We start from the raw sequence: 27,178 nt of genomic DNA on the forward strand, positions 1-27,178 counted from the left end.
CAGACTATAGGATCTTTTTTTGGTGACAAAGAAGATCAAAACATACAACCAGAAGAAGTCAACAAAGTCAAAGAGCCCACATCAAAAGCCTCCAAGAAAAATATGAATTGGTCTGAGGCCATGGAAGAGCTCAAAAAGGATTTGGAAAAGCAACTAAGAGAAATAGAGGAAAAATTGGGAAGAGAAATGAGAGTGATGCAAGAAAATCATGAAAAACAAGTCAACAACTTGCTAAAGGAGACCCAAAAAATTCTGAAGAAAATAACACCTTAAAAAAATAGACTAACCCAAATGTCAAAAGAGCTCCAAAAAACCAATGAGAAGAAGAATGCCTTGAAAGGCAGAATTAGCCAAATGGAAAAGGAGGTCCAAAAAACCACTGAAGAAAATACCACCTTAAAAATTAGATTGGAACAAGTGGAAGCTAGTGACTTTGTGAGAAATCAAGAAATTATAAAATAGAACCAAAAGAATGAAAAAATGGAAGACAATGTGAAATATCTCATTGGAAAAACCACTGACCTGGAGAATGGATCCAGGAGAGATAATTTTAAAATTATTAGACTACCTGAAAGCCATGATCAAAAAAAGAGCCCAGATTTTTTGTGAGGAGACTGAGACAGGGACAGAGAAGTAGTAGTAACCGTTGAAGACGCTATCTGGAGCAGTAGTCCGTTTCTTTACCGCTGTCGGATCGGGGAGGCGGAGATTCAGAATCCAACCTTTTCTCCCTCTCCCCACCGGTGAGATTTTTTTGATCTTCAGCTATACTTGTGGCTGTTTGACCCTTGCCATCAAACACCATGGCCAGCAATGTCACCAACAAGACTGACCCCCGTTCCATGAACTCCCATGTCTTCATTGGGAATCTCAACACTCTGGTTGTTAAGAAGACTGATGTCGAAGCCATTTTCTCCAAGTATGGCAAGATTGTGGGCTGCTCCGTTAATAAGGGTTTTGCCTTTGTTCAGTATGTTAATGAGCGAAATGCCTGTGCTGCTGTGGCAGGAGAGGGTGGCAGAATGATTGCTGGCCAGGTGCTAGATATTAATCTGGCTGCAGAGCCAAAAGTGAACCGAGGAAAAGCAGGTGTGAAGCGTTCTGCAGCGGAGATGTACGGGTCAGTACCAGAACACCCTTCTCCGTCCCCTCTACTCAGCTCTTCCTTTGACCTGGATTATGATTTTCAACGAGATTATTATGACAGGATGTACAGTTACCCAGCCCGTGTACCACCTCCTCCTCCCATTGCTCGTGCAGTGGTGCCCTCCAAACGCCAGCGTGTATCAGGAAACACTTCCCGCAGAGGCAAAAGTGGCTTTAATTCCAAGAGTGGGCAGCGGGGCTCTTCATCCAAATCTGGCAAATTGAAAGGTGATGATCTTCAGACAATTAAGAAGGAGTTGACCCAGATAAAACAGAGAGTGGATTCTTTATTGGAGAGCCTGGAAAAAATTGAGAAAGAACAAAGCAAACAAACAGTAGAGATGAAGAATGATAAGTCAGAAGAGGAGCAGAGCAGCAGCTCCCTGAAGAAAGATGAGACTAATGTGAAGATGGAGTCTGAGGGGGGTGCAGATGACTCTGCTGAGGAGGGGGACCTACTGGATGATGATGATAATGAAGATCGGGGGATGACCAGCTGGAGTTGATCAAGGATGATGAAAAAGAAGCTGAAGAAGGAGAGGATGACAGAGACAGCACCAATGGCGAGGACGACTCTTAAGCACATGTTGGGGTTTTAGAACTCTCGTCCCATTATTTCTTTACCTAGGCGCTTGTCTTTGATCAAACTTTTCACCAGATCCTCTCTTAGTATCTTCCAGCACATGTTCACTGTTGTACCCAACTTTATCCTTCCCATGTTCATTAATTCTGCCCTGTGCCTAATCCCTTTGCCACTTCCTTCGATTCTCCTAGTAGTTATATTAAGTCTCCTGTAATTTTGATCTTTTAATTTTGATACCTCTTTATGACTTTAAAAATAAAAAGGATGTATGGTTTTTATCAAAAAAAAAAAAGAGCCCAGACATCATCTTTCAAGAAATTATCAAGGAAAACTACCTTGATATTCTAGAACCAAAGGGTAAAATAGTAATTGAAAGAGTCCACCCTTGCCTCTTGATAAAGATCCCAAAAAGAAAACTCTGAGGAATATTGTTGCCAAATTCCAGAGTTCCCAGGTCAAGGAGAAAATACTGCAAGCCACCAGAAAGAAACAATTTGAGTATTGTGGAAATGCAATTGGGATAACACAAGATCTAGTGGCTTCTACATTAAGGGATCTAAGGGCTTAGAATATAATATTCCAGAGGTCAAAGGAACTAGGATTAAAACCAAGAATCACCTACCCAGCAAAACTGAGTATCATGCTCCAAGGCAAGATAGGGATTTTCAATAAAATAGAGGACTTTCAAGCATTCTCAATGAAAAGACCAGAACTGAATAGAAAATTTGACTTTCAAATACAAGAATCAAGAGAAGCATGAAAAGATAAATAAAAAAGAGAAATCATAAGGGACTTACTAAAGTTGAACTGTTTTGTTTACATTCCTTCACGGAAAGATGATGTTTGTAATTCATGAGACATTTCTCAGTATTAGGGTAGTTGAAGGGAATATACATATATAGAGACAGAGGGCACAGGGCGAGTTGAATATGAAGAGATGATATCTAATAAAATAAAATAAAATAAAATTAAGGGGTGAGAGAGGAATATATTGAGAGAGGAAGAAAGGGAGAGATAGAATGGGGTAAATTATCTCACATAAAAGAGGCAAGAAAAAGCAGTTCTGTTGGAAAGGAGCAGGTGAGGAAGAATGAGTGAATCTTGCTCTCGTTGGATTTGACTTGAGGAGGTAATAACATAAACACTCAATTGGGTATCTTACCCCACAGGAAAGCAGGGGGAAGAGGATGAGAAAGCAGGCATGATAGAAGGGAGGGCAAATAGGGGGAGGAGGCAATCAAAAGCAAGCACTTTTGAAAAGGGACAGGGTCAAGGGAGAAAAATGAATAAAGGGGGACAGGATAGGATGGAGGGAAATATAGTTAGTCTTTCATCACATGACTGTTATGGGAGTGTTTGCATAATGATACATGTGTGGCTTATGTTGAATTGCTTGCCTTCTTAGGGAGGATGGGTGGAAAGGGAAGAAGGGAGAGAATTTGTAACTCAAAGTTCTAAAAGAGGATGCTCAAAAAAAAGTTGTTTTGCATGCAACTGGGAAATAAGATATACAGGCAATTGGGTATAGAAATCCATCTTGCCCTACAAGAAAGTAAGGGGAAAGGGGATGGGGGGGAGTGGGGTCATAGAAGGCAGGGCTAACTGGGGAATGGGGCAATCAGAATACATGCCATCTTACAGTGGGGGGAGGGTAGAAATGGGAAGAAAATTCATAACTTAAAATCTTATGGAAATCAATGTTGAAAACTAAAAATATTAAATAATAAAATAAGAATTTAAAACAAACAAAAAAAAGAAATCCCTATGGACCTCCCACTGGCTATGAGAAAGTGACTCCTCTGTCAGGAAAGGGGTAAAGCCACTTCAATTCCCTCAGGTGCTATGGTCCCCACACCACCTTGATCCCTCTTCTTTAACCTTTATGTAAACTCTGGTACCTGTTTATTCCTAGTTTGACCTTATCTGTATCTTACCCTAATGGTCTGAAATTCTCGTATACCTGGACCATTTTTTCTGAAAGGATATATCTGATAATGCTACATTATCCCATGTGTATTAATATAGCAAAAGGCTGATTGCTTCATGATTAATCCTAATTGCTTCTAAACACAGCAGTGAAGAGTTTAATCATCCTCTGCATGGTGTTCAGTTAACCTTTTTAACATCTCCCTTTTGGCCACAAACTTTAGGCTCTTTTTTCAATTTAATTTTTGAGTCAATTTTTTAGCTTTGCTTCTGCTTTCCTCTAAGGTGAATATTCTTATTTGTTTCCATCATAATTATCTAGGGTAGGATGCCTATTGCCCAACAGCCCCATCCCATATATAATCTATACATATGGATGATGCTACTTTGAGTGGTCTTTTTTTCTGGAAAAAATATAGATAGAGCAGAAAGGAAAATGTTATTTAAGAACCATATTGTATTCTTCTTGCTGTTCTTAGAGAAATGTAAACCCTCATCAGCAAGTATCAGGTGTGCTGCAGCAGCTTGGTTTTGCATTTTCAATAAAGATGACCTTGTGACCTGAAGTCAGGAATTAACTTTAAAAAAAAAAAGATCAAATCAAATCAGACTCTACCTCAATCTGGTGGCAAATTGATTCCTGGTAAAGTCTTTTAAATAATTTATCCACTCACAGCCCTCCATTTTTTCATTTCTTTTGTTAAATTAGCTACTAAAAAATTGGCTATGATTGTAATTTATTACCCACTCTAGTCAACACCCTTGTGTTCCTTTTATTTCTCAATTATGTCATGAAGGTAAGGAACCAAAAGCCTGTCTTTCCATTATGTGCTCCTTCCAATTATTCTCACATTGGCTAAAGCTGAGGAGCCACACTGTGTTTTTGCATGCTGTGTCACTAATAACTTCAATTGTGACTCAAAGTCTCCACAGGAGTTATATTCCCATTCCCGCAAGCCCCTGTTATTGAGGCAGAATCCTAGGGTATATGTTAGGACTGCTGAGCAATTTATTCTGAAACTTTATTTCACATTGGTTGATGGGAATGTTACTTATTAAAAAAACTCCTAACTTGAAGGGAGGAGGGGGAACCTTTTGTCCAATGATCTCACATTTATTTCCTCTCCACTCATACCTGGCTGCCACCATCTCCTAATTGTGCTCTCTGCTTCTGCATTCCTCTCTACAAGCTGCTAAATTAACATTTCCAAAGCCCAGGTGTAACCATCTCAGTCCCCAGCTCTAAAATTTTCAGTGGTCCTCCAGTGCCTTGAGTATAAAAACAAACTCCTAATTTGATTGTCCTCCTTGGTTCTCAAAGAGGACTAAAATGACATCACTATGTTGGGGTCAAAGTATAGTATGTCCAGCTGTGGCTGATCAGACCAATACTAACTCAGAAAGCTCTACCACAGGTAGGGCACAAATAGTCCATATGAATATTTGTAGTGGAGAGGTCTCTAAATTTGCACATCTCACATTTCTTCTGCACTATTACAGTTCTGCTTTGCTCATAGAGCACAGAACCTTCTTTGATAGGGGCATGACCTGATCCTTTGCCAGTGTCTCCCATGTCTCACAATCAGTTCCAAAGTTCTTCAGAAAGACCTCGAGAGTGTCCTTTTGTCACTTCCTCTGACCTCGATGCTTTGCATGAGTTCTCCATAAAATAGTCTTTTAGGCAAATGTACATTTGGCATTCAGTCAACATAGCTAGCTCATTGGACGTATGCTCTCCAAAGTAGAGTTTGAATGCTTGGTGGTTCTGCTCAATCAAAAAAGGACCCCAGGGTCTAGTACCTCATCTTGCCATGTGATCTTCAAATCTTCCTAAGACAATTTAAATAGAAGTGATTCAGTTTCCTGGCAAGCCACTGATATCATTGTCTGGTTGCATAGGTGTACAACAATGAGGTCAGCACAAAGGCTCTGTAGACCTTCAGTTTGATAGGTAGTCTAATACCTCTTTTTTCCCACACTTTCCTTTGGAGTCTCCCAAACACTGAGCTAACTCTGGCAATGTGTGTATTCAAAATTTCTCCGTTTGCTGTAATTGATAGTTCCATTATGGTTGCTGTGGACTGGCTGGTGGAGAACTTCTGTTTTCTTGGTGTTAATTATTAGGCCCAAAATAGCACAAGGAGCAGAGAATGGACCCATACTTTGTTGCTTCTCAGTCTCAGAGGTTGCATTGAGTGTGCAATTATATGCAAACAAAAAGTCACATACCAACTCTCCCTCCACTTTAGTCTTGGCTTGTAGCCTTTTTGAGTTAAATAATTTACTAACAGTACAGTAGGTGACCTTGATGTATTTTCATCCTCATTGAAGGCATTCGACAACATTGCTGAAAACATCATGCTAAAAAGTATGGAAGCAAGCACACAGCCCTGCTCCATTGGTGACTGGGAAAGTGCAAGAGCATCATCCATCATCCAGAACCTGTACACGCATGCCACCATGGAACTGGCACACAATACTGATGAACTTCTCTGGGCAACCAAGTTTTGCTATGATTTTCCACAAGCTCTCATGACTGACAGTTTCAAAGGCCTTGATCAAATCAATGAACGTTGTGTACAGACCTCTGTTCTTCACAATCTCTCTCCAACACATATTTCCAGTGATTTCATATTACTCCCTATCATGAACTCTTCATTCCAGCCCAACTGGCCTACTTTGCTCCCTGTACACAAAATACCATTTTTTACCTCCGAGCCTTTGCATCTTGGCTTGGAATGCCCTTCCTCCTCACCTCTACCTTTGGAATCCCTACCTCCCTTTATGTCTCCACTTAAGTGTCACTACTTTGCATTTATTACTTTGTATGTATTTTATGTTTATTAATCAGGATACATATTATCTCCTCCCCTAGAAGAATGTAATATCTTTGAGGGTAAGGACTGTGTTATTTTTGTATCCCCAACTCCAAACACAGTGTCTGATACAAGTATTGATGCAAGTGTCAATGATCTCAAGGTACTTTGGTAATCTTAGTCCATTTGAATCACCTCAGACTAAGTGAATTAAAGTTTTTTGACATTTCATAAATGAAGCAAAGTTATTTATTTATAATTTACATTTCTCACAATAGAATCACAGAAAGTTAGATCTCAAAAGATCCATAGCAATCATCTGACCCAACACCTATGGTACAATGGTCAGAGTGCTGGATTTAGACTTAGAAGATGTAAAACAAATCCTAGTACCACCTACATAACCTTTGGCATGGCATTGAACCTCTCTGTGCCTCTTTATCATGATTCTTTATCATTAAGAATGAAAGAATTAGACTAGATTGCCTCTAAGGTCTCCTGTGGATCTAAATTTATTACTGTTATTATTTTTATTTATTTTACAGATGGGAAAGTTGAAGTCAAGAGAAGCTATAATTAGTCTAAGATCAATTGGTGACAGTGGTAAATCTTGAAGTCTTCCAATCCTTCATCCAGCACTTAAATTACCATAGTATTCCACCCCTAAGAGTTATAGAAATTTACTTTTTAAAAAGTCCAAACATGTACCAAAAATTTTTAGATATTTCTATAGTTTTTATCAACAGTATGACTAATTGTTTGGTATCACTACTAAAAACAAAAGAATATATACTTGCAACAACAGCAAGAAGTATCATAAATTTAGAGCTGTAAGTAACCTTAGGAGGTACTGAGTTGAATCCCATCATTTTGCAGATTAAGAAATTAAGACACAGGGAGGCAAGGTGGCTTGTCTGAGGTCACATAATTAGTAAGTGTCTGAGTCAGGGTTTGAACAAAACCCAGAGTCCTATTCCCTATGCCAAAAGCAAGTGTAGCAAACAATATTTTTCTGGTGATGAGTTCAACCTTAAAGTCAGGAAGACCTGTGTTAAAGTCTGCCCATGATCATAGGCAAACTACTTAACTTTTCAATTTCTCCAGGCAATAGTCTAAGACTCTAAGTTGTAGACAAGTTGTTAATCTGCTTTGGTGGAGAGATTTTTTACAGTGTGGCTCCCTAGACTGATGAAATCAAAACATATCTTCCAGTGATTCTATGCGGCTGAAAGTCATATAATTATGTGAAGAATTAGAGTTGATGATCATCCAAAGGGTAATGTGTGGTGAACATGAGTAAGCTACAATATATTTCTGAGAACTATACATGAGAACTGGCATAAACAATGTTACCAGACTGATATGTGGCTGAGAAAGGAGGTAAAGTTTTCATGTGAATAGAGACAAAGTAAATCAGCGGCCAAGCTGTATGTTCCATTCATATGTACATACTTTCAAGAGAAGCAGAGGAAAATTACCAGCAATGTTGAGTGGATCATCTTATAAAGATTTATTGGAGAACATGAACAAGAATTGTCCAGAATAAGAGTGTATGGAAAGGTTAAAATCTGCATTGCTGGAAGAACACTGATTTGACTATAAATCCATTGAAGTGTAAAAGTAGAAGCACAGTTACCTGCTATATACAAGGTCAGCAGGGAATTAAGTGTACCACATCCAGAAATTTTTCAGATAACTGAACTTTTCCCCTTTTCAAGATACAAAACTTTAGGCAGTTTTCATCTAGTTCTTTCTAAAATATTATGTACTGGGAAAAGAAGGATTGGGGTAGCCACCCAGCTGAGCTCTCCCAACATTCTCTTCCAAACAACTTTAAAATAATGCTTCAAATAAAATTTTGGAGGAGCAGATCCAACAAAAGGTCAGGGTGAGACATTTTTTCCAGCATAAGAAAACTTAAGAGGTCACCAGAAGTCTGTAGCCCTGGGGTGGAAGACTGTCCAGAGCCCACACCTGTAACCAAGGCAAGAGAAGCTGCAGCTGCAGCAGTAGCTTCAAAAGCTCTTCCAGAGATGGTAACAGGGTCAAAGAACTGATTGGAAAAACATTACAGGAGATCCTTTGCTGGTACTAGGTACCATTGGTGCCAATTGGCAACTCTATTGCCCATAAGCAGTTCTGGGTCACAGTTCCAGGGCACAGAGAGTTTGTAGTCAGTCACAAAGGAGTAGGTGCCCTGGGTACAGTTTCAAGGCAGAGATGAGCACTAGCACTTGTAGCTGCAGAAGAGCAGGGGCCCTTCCTGGGTAAAGACCAGGAAAGCAGTGACCAAAACTCTCCAAGAATCACACAATCTTGAAAGCACCAAAAACTTGCAGACCCCCAGAACTAGATGTGAAAGCAGCAGCACAAAAAAGTCTGAAGTTTGGGACAGTGACTCCCCAGCTCCAGGTAGGCAAAGCCCAACATTAACATGAAGTTCAAAATCAAGAAATAGGCTAAAAAATGAGCTAACAATAGCAACAAAGAAGAATTTGACTGTAAAAAGCTTCTACTGTGGCAGGGAAAACCAAAATATAAACTCAGAGGAAGACAGCAGTGTGAAAACAACTACCAAAGAAAAGCCTCAAATAAAAAATGCCCATTGGACCCAAGCCCAACAAGAATTCCTAAAAGAGATGAGAGTGGTAGAAGAAAAATTGGGAAGAGAAATTAGAGTGATGCAAGAAAATCATTTTTTAAAAACAAGGGATTAAAAGCTTGATTAAAGAGGCACAAAAATACTGAAGAAAATAACATCTAAAAAAACTAGAATTGGCCTAATGGTAAAAGAGGCACAAAAAAAATCACCAAAGAAAAGAACTCCTTAAAAAACAGAATTGACCAAATGGAAAAAGAATCATAACACATCACTGAAGAAGATAATTCCCTAAAAATTAGAATTGGGTAAGTGTAAGCTAATGACTCCATGAGACATCAAGAAACAATAAAACAAAATCAAAAGAATGAAAAATAAAAGATGATGTAAAATATCTCATTGGAAAAACAACTAATCTGGAAAATAGATCCAGGAGAAATAATTTAAGAATGACTGGATTACCTGAAAACCATGATCAAAGAAAGAGCCTAGACATCATATCTCAATAAATTATCAAGGAAAACTGCCTGATATTTCAGATCCAGAGGGTAAAATAGAAATTGAAAGAACCTATTAATCACTGCCTGAAAGAGACCCCAAAATGAAAACTCCCAGGAATATTATAGCCAAAATCCAGAGCTTCCAAGACAAAAAGAAAATACTTCAAGCAGCCAGAAGTAAACAATTCAAATATCATGAAGTCAAAGTCAAGATCACATAAGATTAGCAGCTTCCACATTAAAGGAGCAGAAAGCTCAGAATATAATATTCTAGAAAGCAAAGGATCTAGGATTACCACAAAAAATAACCTACACAACAAAACTGAGTATAATCCTTCAGGGGGAAAAATAGATATTCAATGAAATAAAGGACTTCCAAGCATTCCTGATGAAAAGGCCAGAGCTGAATAGAAAATTTGACATTCAAACATAAGACTCAAGAGAAATGTAAAAAGGTAAACATGAAAGAGTAATCATAAGGGACTCAATAAAGTAAAACTCTTTATATTCCTATATTGGAAGATGATACATGTAACTCCTAAGAACTTTATCATTATTAGGGAAGTTAAAAGGAGTTTACATAGACAGAGGCTGTGAGAGTCAGCCAATTATGTTGGAACAATCACCAAAAAAAATGCAAAGGTGAGAAAGAGGGATGAAATGGAAGAAGGGGGAAGGAAGAGGTAGAATGGGGTAAATTTTCTCACATAAATGAGGCACACAAGAAAGAGCTTTTACAATGGAAGGGGAAATGGGTGGTAGTGGGCAATGGTTAAACCTAACTCTCATTAGAATTGATTCAAATAAGGATGAACACACAGACACACACACAGACACACACACACACACACACACACACACACACACTCAATAGAGAAACAGGAGGGAAAAGAGAGATATGAGGCAGGGATGATAAAAGGGAGGGTGGAATAAGGGAGGCAAAGGTCAGAAGCAAAAGAGACTTTTAGGAAGGGATGGGATTGGGGAAACTAGGTGGCACAGTGAATAGAGCAACAGTCCCTGGAGCCAGAAGGACCTCAGTTCAAATCCAGACTCGGACACTTATTAGTTATATGATCCTGGGCAAGTCACAGCCCCAATTGCCTACAATTTAAAAAGAAAAACCTCCAAAAAAGAGAGAGAACAGGATAAAAAAGGAGACAGAGAAGGATAAACAGCAGAAAACAGGATGGAGGGAAATACATAGCAATTATAATTGAATGTGAATGGCATGAGCTCACCCATAACATGGAAACAGATAGCAGAATGAATTAGAAACCAGAATCCAACAATATGTTATGTATGAAAGACACACTTGTAACAGAAAGAAACATAAAGAGTTAAAATAAAGGGCTTGAGCAGAATCTATTATGCTTCAGCTGAAGTATAAATGGCAGGGGTGGCAATCATGATCTCAGACAAAACAAAAGCAAAAATAGACCTAATTAAAAGAAATAATCAGGGGAACTACATGTTGCTAAAAGGTACCATAGACAGTGAAGTAATATCAAAAAAATTTACAGGAAGTTTCTCTAATAAAGGCCTCATTTCTCAAATATATATTGGGCATAGAAATCAGTCAAATTTACAAAACAAAAACCATTCCTCAATTGATAAGTGGTCAAAACATATAAAGAGGCAGTTTTCAGAAGAAGAAATTAAAGCTATCTATAGTCATATGAAAAAATGCTCTGAATCACTATTGATTAGAGAAATGCAAATCAAAACAACTTTGAGGTACCATATCACACCTATCAGATTGGCTAACATGACAAAATGGTAAAATGATAAATGTTGGAGAAGATGTGGAAAAATTGGAACACTAATGTATTGTTGGTGGAGTGGTGGACTAATCCAACCATTCTGTAGAACAATTTGGAACTATGCCCAAAGGCTATAAAATTGTGCATACCCTTTGACCCAGCAATGCCACGTCTAAGTCTGTATCCCAAAGAGATCATAAAAATGGGAAAAGGACCCAAATGTACAAAAATATTTATAGCAGCTCTTTTTGTGGTGGCACAGAACTGGAAATTGAGGGGATGTCCATCAATTAGTGAATGGCTGAACAAGTTATGGTATGTGAATGTAATGGAATACTATTGTACTATAAGAAATGATGAGCTGGAGGACTTCAGAAAAACCTGGAAAGACTTATATGAAATGAGTGAAATGAGCAGGAGAACATTGTACACATTAACAGTCACATTGTGCAATGACTGATTTTCATAGACTTAGCTCTTCTCAGCAATTCAGGAATCTAAGACAATTCCAAAAGACTCAGGATGAAAAATGCTATCCACATCCAGAGAAAGAACTTTGGAGTCTGAATGCAAATGGAAACATACTATTTGCTCTCCTTTTCTTTTGTTATTTCATTTTGTTTTTTCTCTCTCATGGTTCCTCCCATTAGCTCTAACTCTTCTTTACATCATGACTAATGTGAAAATATGTTTAATACGAATGTATAAGTAGAGCCTATATCAAACTGCATGCTGTCTTGGGGAGGGGGGAGGAGAAGGTGGGAAAATTTAAAACTCAAAATCTTATAGAAATGAATGTTAAAAACTAAAAATATTTTTTTTAAAAAAAGCTAGTTGTAAAACATCCAGAAGGCAGTTATGCTAATGCATAATCTTAAATAATTAAGTCCAGAAGTTGGAGAGGAGAGAAGGCAAGTGAAGAAAGACTATTTGCTTCTTTCCAACCAGTAGCCACGCAAGTACACAGCAAAAACTACAGTGGAAATCTGGTTTTCAATGTAATGTAGGTTTTTAAAATTAAAATATAAAAATTCATATTAAGATAAAACAACAATTCTGGGGTACCACCTCACACCCATCAGAAATGACAAATTCTGGAGGGGATGAGGGAAAAATAAGCACTCTAATGAACTGCTGGTGGAGTAGTGAACTTGTCTGACCATTCTGGAGAACAATTTGGAATTATATCCAAGGGGTATAAAACTGTGCATATTCTCTGACCTCCCTCCCAGGCAACTAGGTGGCACACTGGATAGAGCACTAGACACAGACTCAAAGAAAACCTAAATTCAAATCTGGCCTCAGACTAGCTGTGTAACCCTGGGCAAGTCATTTAACCCTGTTTGCCTCAGTTTCCACATCTGTAAAATCAACTGGAGAATTAAATGGCAAACCACTCTAGCATCTTTGCTAAGGAAACCCTAAATGGGGTCACAAAGAACCAGACATGACTGAAACAACTGAAACAACAACAAACAACTCTTTGACTCAGCAGCATTACCACTACTAGGTCTGTATCCCAACGAGATTAAAAAAAGAGAGAAAAAGATCTATAGGTACAAAAATATTTATAGCAGTTCTTATTGTGGTAGTAAAGACTTGGAAATTGAAGGGATGCTCATCAACTGAAGAATGGCTGAATAAGTTGTGGCATATGATTGTGATGGAGGACTATTGTGCTATACGAACTTATGAAGGGATTGCTTCAGAAAAAGAATGACAAGACCTATACAAACTAATGCAGACTAAAATGAGAAGAACCAAGAAATCATTATGCATAATAACATCAATGTTGTAGTGATCAATTATGAAAGACTTGGCCGCTCTGATTCAATACAATGATCCAAGACAATTTCAAAGGATTCATAAAAAAAAATGCTATCCTCCTCCAGAGAGAGATAACTCTAAGTGAAAATTGAAGTAGAATTTTCTTTATTTTTCTTGCTTTTTTTGAAATATGGCTAATTTGGAGATACATTTTACATGATTTCACATGTATAATTGATATCATATTGCTTGCCTTCTCAATTGGTGTAGGAGGGGATGGTAGGGAGGAAAGAATTTGGAATTCAAAATTTTCTAATATTAAAATAAATAATTTTTAAATGAAATAAAATATTATGTACACTGATACTTTCTCATATTGAGCATAATAAAAGTGATTAAAAATTTTTATTAGAGTAATTATGAATATCAGTTATTGGACTCTGATGCAATAGTGACCTATGGAACCATTAAGGTATATATAGGACTGCTGTATTTTACCAGTTCTTTGTTTTTGTTTCCTCCACCAATTGTCACTTCTTGCTGCTGACAGTGTATCTTCCTCTAGCAAAATTCTGTCCCTACCCCACTTTTAATTTATTATTTCTAACTCATTGTGGTCTGCAAAACCAGTTAACCAGGTTTGTGAGAAATATGTTAAATACTTTTAGGCTCTAACGGAAGTATTTTGCTAAGGAGCAAAATATACGCATTGTTTTAGCCATTCAAAAAATTTTTTTAACTATTTCTAGGTTTTTAGCTATCGTTTATCGATTTAAAGTTGCTGGAATTCTATTGCTAACTGAGATGTTACATTTCTAAGACTGGAAGATATGTACATGCATACATACGTACATATATATGTGTGGAGGTATAACAGGATACAATAGTTCTATAACATAAAACTTTTAAAAAATTTGAATAGTATAAGATTGATATGAGTTTCAATCAACAAATATCTATCTACATTGATTTTTAAAATTTTGATACTGCTTACTATAAGGCTTTATTAGATTACTTTAGTAAGAAGAAAATTTTGTTAAAATACAATATTTCCATTAACTGGAGAGAAAGCAAAATGTGCTGCTGTCCAATTATTCACAGGCATGTTTTTACATAGTATCACTTCAAATTTGAAAGTAAATTCTTACACGGCACTTTAGAACACAAGTGAGAAGCCCATTTTTAGACTCTTTTCCATCTGAGCTTAGAAGGCCTAAAGATGATAAAGAGGACTTTTTTCCACAATTGGTAAGACAAGAAGATTGAGGCAAGGATAAAGCTATGGTAGGAATCAGAAAATTACAATGAGCAACAAAGAGAAGACAGAACTACTCAGTTTCTATTCACTTCTATTTTCTCTAATGATCTTTAGGCTAGAGATGATAAAACAGAAAGGATGAACATTGCACTAAAACCCAAGATAAGTAAGGAGAAAGAGTAAGAGAGAGAGCACATAGTTGTTCTTAAGTCACCTGACCACCCAGGAAACTATATTCCAGGATGTTGAAAAGACTTGTGAATGAGATTACTGTCAATGAAGATTAAGGAATCATAGCAAATGGAAGCCTCTAAAAAGATAGATATATAGATAGATAGATAGATAGATAGATAGATAGATAGATAGATAGATAGATAGATGGATAGATAGACAGACAGACAGACAGACAGATAGACAGACAGACAGACAGATAGACAGACAGATAGACAGACAGATATAGACAGACAGACAGATAGATATAGACAGATAGACAGACAGATAGATATAGACAGATAGACAGACAGATAGATATAGACAGATAGACAGACAGACAAATACTATCCCGATTTTCAAAAAGGGTAAGAAAGTAGACACTTCAAACTATGGGCCAGTAAGCTTGATATGGATTCCTTGTAAAAACTCTACAAACAATTTGCAAAGGGAGTTTGTGAACACAAAAACATGACACTACAAGCAGAATGGCTATATCAAGAACAAGTTACAACCAACTTTCAATTTATTTTTTTGAGAAGATTAGTAATGTGGCCCCTACATGGGACACAGTCACCTTCTCATTCTTTAAGCTGATTTGTTCATTCTGACCTGCTCCCACACTGCTTAGCATAGTGCCCCATAACACTGACACATATTATTTAATAAGTGCTTGTTGATTGACTAACCCTGGAAGGTCTGAGATTAGCAGAGATAGATCACCCCTTTAAGACTACAATTCAAATTCTCTCAGGTTTCCAGGGATAACTCTAGTATGGGGGAGTATACACGCCACTGTAGCTTATGAGCCTCCACCCCTCTGCTTCCCATTCACACAAAATCAGTCATCCTGATACCATTAGGTTTTAAAAATAAAACATTTACTTAATGGTAAGGGAAAAAAATATTTTAACATCAGTTACTAAGACATAAAGCAAATAAAAATAATATATCATAGTCCATATATTAGCCTCGAAAGATGGCAACTGGAAAGCAGGGACTTGCTTAAGCTTCCCTCCCCCACCAGGTCCCTCCAAACACCTATAAAAATGGCTCTGAACAAATTCTAGAGCTGCAGAACCTACAAAATAGCAAACAGAAGCAGGGCGCCAGCCCAGGGCAGCCTGGATGGTCTCAGGGAAAGGTCTATCGCAGGGAGCTGGGAGCCCAGGGGAGCACAGCCCAGCGTGGGCCATGCCAGGACCAACCAGACCAAGAGCCGGGCAGAACAGGCGTAGCACCCTGAATCAGTGAGCTGTGGCAGTTACTGGACTTCTCACCCCACAAACACCAAAGACAACAGAGAAAGTTAGTGGGAAAAGCTGCTGGGACAGAGTGAAAGGAGTTCGAGGTGGGCCACAGCCCTGGGGGCTGTGCAGGTGGTGCAGCTCTGAGGCTGCTTCCAGAGCTACAGTTGCAGTTGCCTCCAGCCCCAGGCCCACCTGGTGGGAGGAATTAAGTGGGGGAGGGGGGATGGGCAGGAGTGCAAAGCCTGCTTGTATCTGGGTCACCCTGCAGGGAGGAAGAGCACTGGTGTGGCAGAGCTTGCTGTGTAGAAGTAGCTTTGAAAATAGCAGCCCAGCCCCTCAAGCTTGGGACAAAGTACTTTTTACTCTACAAGCAGTCATATCCTGACAAAAAGCTCAAGGGTCAAATAGTTAGTTGGCTGGGAACATAAACAGGAAGCAAAAATGATCTCAGATTCAGACTCAGACTTTGGAATCTTTTTTTGGTGACAAAGAAAACCAAAACATACAGCCAGAAGAAGTCAACAAAGTCAAAAAGCCTACATCAAATGCCTCCAAGAAAAATATGAATTGGTCTCAGGCCATGGAAGAGCTCAAAAAGGATTTGGAAAAGCAAGTAAGAGAAGTAGAGGAAAAATTGGGAAGAGAAATGAGAGTGATGCAAAAAAAACCATGAAAAACAAGTTAATGACTTGCTAAAGGAGATCTAAAAAAATACTGAAGAAAATAACACCTCAAAAATAGACTAACTCAAATGGCAAGAGAGCTCCAAAAAGCCAATGAGGAGAAGAATGCCTTGAAAGACAGAATTAGCCAAATGGAAAAGGAGGTACAAAAGACCACTGAAGAAAATACTACCTTAAAAATTAGATTGGACCATATATTAGCCTGTGTTGCATTACCACCATTATGCTGTGTCCATGGAGGACAGGGGATATACATGTCTAGAAACCTAGTAGAGAAAAACCTGAGTGAGGAGAACCCATGTGAATTTTTTTTTAATTTACAACTCTGAAGTATAAACTTTAATGTCTTTGGTGTCTTCATAAATAATCTGTCCCATATGAAGCCACTGCTCTGCTAATTGCTTCCATCCTTGTCCTTCCTGTTCTCCTGCTAGGTAAATCTGCACTTCTGCTCTTGAACTGATGAAAAAGTGACAAGCTCTTTTAACTAAGAATCACCCTTTAGCTGAGAAAGTTTGATTGTATTATAGTGACAAGACATTTCCTTACGCCAGGGAATTCCAAAATTCCTCAGGTTGGTGCTCTGGGCAAGACAGACAAGCTCAGTCAGCTTCTCATGACTTGCCTATGATCACACAGCCATCAGATGGCTGATACAAGATCTGAATGCAGATATTCTTTCTCCAACTCTAACCCACTCTCCACTATCACATCGTGAAATGAACTGCCCTCAGGAGGTAGTAAGTTCCCTTTCACTGGGTTTTCTCAATTGGAAGCTGAGTGACCATTTAGAATTACAGAAAGAATTTCTGTTCAGGCATGAATCAGGATTGATAATCTCTGAGTGTGCTCCCATCCTGATGCTGTCATCTTTTCCATGCAGTGCTTTTTGAGTTATGCTCCTTAGAATAGAAGCTCCTTGAGAATAGGTACTGTTTATTCTGCATTTGTATCCCTAGCTTCTAGCACAGTTCCTGGCAAATAGGTACTTAATAAATGTTTATGGACTGCCTGATTGGCTAAATACTATTTGGCCAACCTGGTGATGATCTTCTTCCAACTTAGCGGTCTTTGGGTAACAAATAGCCTGTTGCTGATTCTATGTTGTAAATCTTTCCAACATGGTACAACCCGCGGAGTTCATGCTCTGTTTACAATGAGACACTGCTGTGTAAATTTAAGGAGGGATTTAAGTGAATGGCACTGATGGGTTAGAATGGTTCAGTGATAATCATAGCCAAGCATAGGATAGAGGACAGATGCATCAAGAGTAGAGTTGATGTGGTCTCCCTTTCTCTGACTGTCCCATGAGGCAACATCCTTAGTGGTGAGCTGCACAAGTAGTTGGATGTGTTCTCCTGTCGAAGCCCAAAGCCACTAGGGGCCAGGGTTCACCTAGGGTTTTCAGACAAGGGGTCTGCCATGACACTTCCCAGGTGAGGCAAAAAGAATCAGGAAGTGTGGACCAGTAGCAAAAGGGTGATTTCTAAAAATTAACCAGGAGGGCCTACGAAGGATGAGGAAGGTGTAAATAATTATGTTTCTTCAGCAAATGTGCTGGAGAGTTTCAGAAGCCAATGATAACCAGACCAGAATATGGTTTAAAGCTTACATGTACTAGAATTGCAAAACATGAGACAGTCCTAGAAAAGTGAAGCCATAGATTCTTTTGGTTATTCAGGTACCAAGTAGGACGTCAATGGAAAATTTTCCCAGGAACAAAGTTTCTACTGTACTAATCACAACAGATTCCATACCCCCAGCCATATAGCAATCACCAACTATGGATAGTATATATGAAGTATTTTTTTCAAAGTGAATTCTAAAGCTTTTTTTTTCTTTTTCCTGAAGCAGTGCTATTCAAATCACCTTCTATAGCTCCTTCAAGGGCCCTAATTTACGTGTTATAAGAGTATAATGAACTACATTCTGCAGTGCATAAAGTAATTATAAGGTGCTTAGTTAATGGTGATTGTAAGTTGGATAATACCCACTGGTCTGAAAGAATTTTGCATGCAGTTTTTAAGTGTCTAGTTACAGGTGCCATTTGGCTGAGGTGCTAGTTGCTTGACAAAGATTGAAGTTGCCCCAGGGTGTTACAGCAGAAAGTCTTTAATAATTTCCTGATGTGGTTATAGTTTACATATTTTTGAAAACTTGTGAAAGACAGCCTATTTGTTCTTCTTTTACTAGGACAAAAATGGGCATAGGAACAGGGTGTTGTAACATAATGAAGGAGATAAGGCCAGAAGTGAATTACACTCTCTTACACCACAAAATTTTCTTATCCACTCAGCATATCTTTTTAGAAACTATGTTTTAGGAGTATGTAGTGCAAACGTGCTTTCTCCAAATTCTCTAAGGCCTTCTACATGATTATATTAAATACTATTGTGTACTTAGCTCTATTGTGTACATACTGTGTTTGAGAGTGTATTCCCCTGAATTTTTTTCTGTATATCTAAAATAACACTCATTGTTAAAGGCTTAAATCATGAAAATTTCCTAGTAATATGGCATGAGTGGGCACATGCCCATAGGAAGATAGATATCCAATAAAGAAATAGTTTATGTGCTATAATCAACAGGCCTAGGTACAGAAATTGGAAAAGGGAAGAGAATTTTATAATTGAGCATTAGAAAAGGGGACACCTCTAAATTCAGTATGTACTGCATTTAAAGGAAGTTTTTTTTTTTTTAGAAATCATGTTCTGTGATAAATGTATGAAGTAAACCCAAAATATCTGAATTGTGCCTAAAAAGTTGACCAGTAGTCAGCAAAAGTAGATCTTGCATAATAGACTTCTGAATTTAAATGACCCTGGTTTTTAGCTATAATTTGAGCATATTCTCAAAAGTTACTACTAATGAGTTATAATGATCCAATTTGGAGAAAATGTTTAATGAAAGCAATGAAATCTATATCTGAAAGGATAGGTTATGCAGTTATCCCTTCCACATCGCAATGTTCCCCACGGTGGTTTCAATATATCACATTTTGGCATAAGAAATTAAATGGGAATTTTTCAGGAGTTTTGCAGAAGCTGCAGATGACATGCAAAGGCCAGCAGATGACACAGAGCCTATGACCAAATATTTAACCCAAATTTTCCAATAAGGTACTATAAATATCCCATAGAAGAAAAAAAAATTCGGTTTTCTTCTCTGGTACAAAGGGAGGAACAAAAGATTTTACACAGATTTTCCAGATTGCAGGGGTACCACACTCCTAACTCCTGTGATGTGGAAAAGATAACCATACAACCTTTATCTTAAAGGCAGGTAGGAAAAATACTTGGCCAAAAGTACTACATATCTGTGAATTTGGACCCTAATAAAAACAGTTCACATTTATATCATTCTTCTTAACCTGCTTAAAAAGAGAGAACTGCTTGCCAAAGGAACCTTGATGGAATGTAATCATATCCCATGGAGTTTATAGTTGAGGAATGGAAAGCTAGGTGCAATGTGATACGTACCCTAGATTTTAGGAAAGCAGATTTCAAAGAGTTCAAACAAAGGAGAGGTATATCATATCTGAAGAGAAAGTTAGTCCCAGAAGTGTAAGAGGTCTGAATAAGACAAAAAAAAACAAAAAGGAAAAGGACCTATATGCACAAAATTATTCATAGCAGCTCTTTTAGTGGTGGCAAAGAATTGGAAATTGAGGGGATGCCAATCAATTGGGGAATGGCTGAACAAGCTGTGGTATGTGACTGTGATAGAATACCATTGTATTATAAGAAATGACACAGTATGCACTCAGACAAACCTGGTAAAGACACATGGACACGCCTATTTTAAATTCCTATTTAAAACACAAATCCACAGAATAGAGTAATCTCAAAGACTTTTAAAAAATTACTTGGCAGTTCTTCAGTAATCACATTACATTAGGTCACTCAGAACCCTGATGGTAAACTTTGTCAAGGCCTGTTGATCTGTGTTCATCCCATCATTTAGCTCGAGTTTCAGCTTTCTACTGAACATTTTTGTTTCATACGCTGTTTTGAGAAGCAAAGTAAGATTTGAATGGCCCTGACTTCTTTCTGTTGTTGAAGATTTCGCTCTGTCTACCCCTAGGGTAGTAGCTGTTATTGTTTTTTAAGCACTTTTTGTGGCCCTTAGTTCATTCTAGGTTATAGTGTTTCCCGCATTCTGAAATGGCTATGCCCTCCTTTTATATTTATTCTCAATTATCTACTCTTCTTTCTTCTGTTCTTTTCTTTTAAAATCCAAATTGCTTCATAGGATTAAGGATTTCAAGTTGGAGGGGAACTCATTCTCTGATTAAAAATCCAGTATTACTTTATCTGTTCTATCTGGTGTAATGGCAACCACACTGGCATACCCAGGATGGCTGCTAGCACAGGCTCTTAGATCTGCTTTACTAGGAAAGATAGCTGTTTAAGGAGTCAACAATCTTACTTTAATAAACATATATGTCATTCACTTAGTTCAGGGGAAAAGTCAGCACCCTGAACTTCAGAGAAAATACAAGCAGAGAAATAAAGACCAACACACAGGGCTCTACTGCCTGAAACAAAGCAATATTGCTATACACTTTACATACATCACTGGATAGAGAGAGCCTTTACCTCTGAGCAGTTGGAGAGCTCTGAACATGTGGCCACTTGGACTTTCAACCAAAGAATCCCAAGGTTGTTCTCATAAGCAAGCTCCCAAAGCAAAACCTCACCTCGGAGTATATATACACTTCTCAGAGCCAGAGGGCATCACAACCCTCTTGATGCAATGCCTAATTAGAAATTAGCAAAAGATGTGAGCCTTGCTACAAGAAAGCCTCCCCTAAGCAAGCTTCCCTTAATGGGCTCCACGTGAGGCCTATTAATGAATGGGGAAGATCTTTCCATTCCACATGGCTTCTCCATTTGATCAATATAAATTACACAAGAGGAAAAGTCATCATGCAAATGCACTTTGGGATACAAATTGGACTACATCGCTTTAAAAAAAAAGATAGCTGTTACATTTTTACTTCTCTTTAGAAGGCACAGTCAGATTAACAATGTTTCCTAGCTTGTTCACAATAATTATATCCAAAAATTTTGAGTTCATTAAAAAGGAGACTCATAAACAGGTGATTACTCATATTATGTTTCTCTCAAAGATATACTTTCATAGATATAGTAGCATGAATCATTATTTTCCATATATACATACACATACACTCTCTGTGTGTGTGTGTGTGTGTGTGTGTGTGTGTGTGTGTGTGTGTGTGTAAATAAAATGTATGTATTGAGTTTGTAGTCCACTGGAACTTTCAGATTTCCTTAGTGAACTTCCTTTTTAAATTTTCTATTTTAACTTAATAAACATCAGCAAACACAAATGCTTCACCATGAATGGCAAAACAATAGACTATACTGATATATGAAACTGTGAACTTCCATTGTTTTTACACTACATAAAGCTTTTTGTGTAATTCAAATTTAACCTGGTAGACACTCCCCTGCCTGTTTGTCCTTGTTGGAACTTCTTTCTGCTCTCTTACATTTAATGTTTTTAATGATTCAGGGATTTTCTCTTCTTTCTTTCCTTTTTTAAAGCATCACTGTCACACCCTTGACTTGAGCACCAAATGCCACCCCCTCAAGAAAGCCCTCTAGTGTAATAAGTAAACACAGTCATGTAAATACAAATTTGATGACAAAAAAAAGGAAATGATAAATGCTAGAGGAGACATGGGAAAACAGGTATAATAATGGATTGTTGGTGGAGCTGTAAACTAGTCCAATCATTCTGAAAAGCAATTTAAAACTATGCCATAAAAGTTATTAAACTGTGCATACCCCTTGACTCAGCAATATGACTACTAGGTCTATACCCTCTAGATCAAAGAAAGAGAAAAAGGATGCATGTATATGAAAATACTTATAGCAGTTCTTTTTGTGGTAGCAAAGGACTAGACACTGAGGAGATGTTCATCTGCTGGGGAATGGCTGAACAAGTTATGGTATATAAAAGTGAAGGAATACCATCGTGCTGTGTGAAATAATGAAGGAGACAGTTTCAGAAAAACCTGGGAAGATTTGTATGCAGTGTGATGGAAAGTGAACAGAATCAGAAGAACAATTTATACAATAACTGCAATGTCATAAAGATAATCAACTTTGAAAGACTTTTTAATTCTGATCAACACAATGGCCAACCACTGTTCCAAAGGATTTAGGATGAAACATGCTGTCCATCTCCCAATAGAGAGCTAACGGACTCAGAGTGCAAACTAAAACATATTTTATTTTCTTCTTTTTCTTGTCTTTTTGGATTTTGCTAATGCAGGAATTTCTCCTGCATGACTATATGTATTTGTATTTTTTCCTGACTTTTTCAATGAGTAGGGGAGGAGAAGGGAGAAGATTCAGAACTGAAAATAAAATAAAATTGAATTTTTAAAAACACACAAATTCACCAACGGTTATATCTGAAAATATATTATTCTGCACCTTTAGTCCATCACCTCTGTGTCAAGTTAGGATGTCTACCATAGTCATAACTGGTCACTGTGTTATTCACTCTTCTTAAATTTTTCACAATTGTTTTTTCTTTAAAATGCTGCAGTCACTGTATAAGTGTTTCTATTAGTTCAGCTTACTTGACCCCACATTAGTTCATACAAGTCCTTCTAGGTTTCTTAGAAATCAATACTTTTACATCTCTTACAGTACAATAGTATTCCATTACATTCATATACCATAACTTATGTAGACATTTCCCAAATGATGGGCACTCACTTTGTCTCTACATCTTTATTATAATAAAAAGTGCAGCTATTGACACTTATATGCCTATGAATCCTTTCCCTCTTTCTTTAATCTCCAGTGGTAGTAACGTAGTACCTTGGGCAAAGGGTTAATTTTTGTATATAGTATATATATATTGTATAAGTGCATAGTGTATATATACATATATATTGTATATAGTACCTCTGCATATTTTGAATTTACCAAAAGCATAATAAATTCTATGCTAATATTTTAGCTTAAATCTATATTTCTTTTTGTTTCAGGTATTTTTCTGGTAAACAATATACTCTTTGGTTCTTTTTTTCACCCTTTCTTATATCCTCTTCAGTCTTATGGGTAAGTCCATCACATTCATGTTCATGGTAATGATTGCTAATTTCCCTCCTTTGTAACCTCTTCTAGTTTTTTTCTCTTTGTCCCTCTGTCCTCTTTTTACAAGGAAGAGAGTGGTGGAAGAGGATTATTATTAATGCTAGTGAGCTACAGTTGAAAAGATGTGTTTCCATTCTACTGTTCCTCTTCTCTTCCCCTTACTCATATCCCAATCACTGGTTCTTACCCATTTTTCTTTTCCCTTTTAATTTGCCTTCATGATCCACTCTCTGAAGATGGTGTGTTTTGCTTATGTTTATTCTGCAATATTACCCTCCTTCTCACCTTTACTCCTACATGTTTCTATATTAAATTTAACTTATTTTCTATACCAAACTCTGTGTGTTTGCCTGCTTTGCCTAATTCGTTTGAGTACCCACTCCCCTCACTTCTTCCATGTTTATATCTTCTTGTTTGTCAGTTATGAGAAATGTCGAGTTCCCACTTCTTTCTCCTTTCTTCCTTCATGTATTCCTTTTTCATACCTTAACAACCATGAAAACAGAATAGATATACCTCCACACCTTTGCTTGTCTAATTTAATTCTCTAAACTCTTTCTACGACCTTTGAAAATATTAGGTTTTTAAGGCTAATTAGATTCTTCTTCTCCCCCTATTAGAAGATAGGTCCCCCATCATCGAGTTCTATTTACCTTCCTAGGTTTCTCTTAACTCCTATGTTTGCATTCCAGATTTTCTATTCTTTTTCCATTAAAGGTCCATGCTTTCCTTGTAACATTATACTCAGTTTTGTCAGGTAAGTTATTCTTGGTTGTAAGCCTCATCATATGCGCTGATAGTCAAAGTTCCATATCTGTTTCTAGAACTCCCAGTCCATTTATTTCCTCTTTCTGTCTAATTTAAATGTCGTATATTGCTACCACAATATCACTTGCATATCTCTCTCCATTAATTTTCACCAAGGTGCTCACTATAGTGCTTCTCCCTCTGGTTTGTGGATTTCCTCTTGTCTTCTTCATATACAGTGTTACTTCATTTTTTTAATCAGTTCCTTCTGAATAAATTGTATCCTCCCATAGCCACATTCCACGAGTCATTCATCCTGCCATATATATGAGGTAAACCAATCATCTTCTGTTAAAATCAACATATTTATTATCCATACTCTGCACTTTGTTTTAAATGATACCCTAATCGTAGGTCTTATAACCACCTCTTATTGAATAAGGTCTCCTGTGAATTACTAGTATGTTCTACTAAGAATCTTCTTCTGGGGGCAGCTAGGTGGTGTAGTGAGTAGAGCACCAGCCCTGGAGTCAGGAGGACCTGAGTTCAAATCCAGCCTCAGACACTTGACACACTTACTAGCTGTGACACCCTGGGCAAATCACTTAACCCCAATTGCCCTGCCTTCCTCCCTCAAAAAAAAAAGGAGAATATGATTTAGAGTTATGACTATGAAAATAACATATTCAGGAGGTGTGGTAGAAGAAGAAATAAGACTTGGCAAAGGACTGGATATGTGGGGTGACTGAGTTAAGAATCTCAGAACTTGGATGACTATAAAGGCTTATACTGCCCTCCAAAGTAATAGAAAAGTTTAGGAGGGGGTTTTATGGGGAAAGATAATAAGTCATGTTAATTTTGAGATGCCTTCAGGACATCCAGTTTGAAATATTTACCAGTGGTCAATTGATGGTGAAGAAATAGAGCTCCAGAGAGATTAGGGCTGGATATATAGATCTGGGAACCATCTACAGAGAGGATGGGAGGTAATGAGATCATCAAGTGAAAGTAGAGAGAAAAAAAGAAGACAGAGCTTTGGGATATGCCCACACTTAGTGTGAAATTAACATGGATTTTTTTTTTAATACAGCAAAGAAGACGGAGACAAGAGGACTAGAACCAGGAAAAAAAACCCAGAGGAGAGAGTATCAAAAAGGAGAGTGTGATCAATGATGTAAAATGTGGCAAAGAGGTCAAGGATGAAAACTGAGAGCATTAGATTTGGCAATTAAAAGATCATTGGTATGTTTGGGGAGCAAATTCAGTCAAACAAAGAAAGGGCTTAGAGGATGGAGAAGAGAGGAAGTAGAGGCACCCCCCAAAACTTTCTCAAGAAGCTCAGGCACAAAGTTGAGGAGAAATATAGGACAATACGAATTAATCTGGCAGAATGCCTGAAGAACTATGGACAGAGGTTCACAATATTGTAGAGGAGGCAGCAACAAAAATCATTCCAAAGAAAAAGAATGAGAAAGCAAAATGGCTGTCTAATGAGGCTTTCAGTGAGCAAAGAAGGAAAGCAAAAGGGGAAGGAGAAAGGGAAAGACACGCCCAACTGAAAGCAGAATTCCAGAGAAGAGCAAGAAATTATAAGATTTTCTTAAATGAGCAATGTACAGAAATAGAAGAAAACAAGTGAATGTGAAAGACAAGAGATCAAGAAAATTAGAGATATCAAGGGAAAGTTTTATGCAAAAAAATGGGCATGATAAAAGACAAAAATGTTAGGAATTTAACTGAAGCAGAAAAGATTAAGAGGTGGCAAGAATACACAAAAGAACTATATAATAAAGATATTAACATCACCAACAGCCATGATGGTTAGTTTACTGATCTAGAGCCAGACAGACTGGAGAATAAAGTCAACTGGGCCTTAGGAAACATTGCTTACAATGATGGAACTCCAGCTTAGGTATTTAAAACTCTATAAGATGATGCTATTAAAATGCTGCACTCAATATATCAACAAATTTGGAAAACACAACAATAGCCACTGGATTAGAAAAGATCAGTTTATGTCCCAATTCTAAAGATGGGCAATACTGAGGAATGTTCGAATTACCAAACAATTGCACTCATGTCACATGCCAGAAATGTTATGCTTAAGATTCTGCAAGCTAGGCTTCAGCAATATGTGAACCAAGAACTGCCAGGAGAACAGGCTGGTTTTCAAAGAGGCAGAGGAACTAAAGACCAAATTGCCAACACTCGCTGGATTATGGAGAAAGCAAGGGAGTTCCAGAAAAACATCTACTTCTGCTTCATTGATTACACTAAAGCTTCTGATGTGTGGATCACAATAAAATGTGGCAATTCCCTAAAGAGACGGTAGTACCAGATCATCTTACTTTTCTCCTGAGGAACCTGTATGTGGGCTAAGAAGCAACAGTTAGAACCAAACATGGAACAACTGATTGGTTTAAGATTGAAAAGGAGTATGAAAAGGCTGTATATTGTCACCTTATTTATTTAACTTATATACATAGTACATCATGCAAAATGCCAACCTGTCGAATCAAAAGGTTGCCAGAAGAAATAAAAACAATCTCAGATACACAAATGATACCACTCTGAAGCAGAAATTGAAGAATTAAGAAATTTCTTAATGAAGGTGAAAGAGTGTAAAAGCTGGCTTGAAGCTTAATATAAAAAAAAATTAAGATCTTGGCAACTGATCCAATTGTTTCCTAGCAAATAGAGGGAGAAGAAATGGAAGCACTGATTTTATATTCTTGGTCTCAAAGATCACTGCAGACAATGACTGCAGGCACGAAATTAAAAGACATTTGCT

General features: G+C 37.6%; 1 protein-coding gene and 1 pseudogene across 1 annotated transcript; both read left to right on the plus strand.

Annotated features, from left to right (window-relative positions):
• Nucleotides 1-607: 607 nt before the first annotated feature.
• On the plus strand, nucleotides 608-1,734 carry LOC118849625 (heterogeneous nuclear ribonucleoproteins C1/C2-like). Its single transcript, XM_036758549.1, has 2 exons — nucleotides 608-1,120; nucleotides 1,160-1,734. Exons 1-2 carry the CDS (start codon nucleotides 804-806, stop codon nucleotides 1,650-1,652), a joined length of 810 nt encoding a protein of 269 aa, XP_036614444.1. The 5' UTR covers nucleotides 608-803; the 3' UTR covers nucleotides 1,653-1,734.
• A 4,381-nt stretch (nucleotides 1,735-6,115) lies between these two features.
• Nucleotides 6,116-26,719, plus strand: LOC118851084 (annotated as a pseudogene).
• Nucleotides 26,720-27,178: the final 459 nt, after the last annotated feature.

Source organism: Trichosurus vulpecula, chromosome 5 (assembly GCF_011100635.1).
Source record: "Trichosurus vulpecula isolate mTriVul1 chromosome 5, mTriVul1.pri, whole genome shotgun sequence".
NCBI classification, from domain to species: Eukaryota; Metazoa; Chordata; class Mammalia; order Diprotodontia; family Phalangeridae; genus Trichosurus; species Trichosurus vulpecula.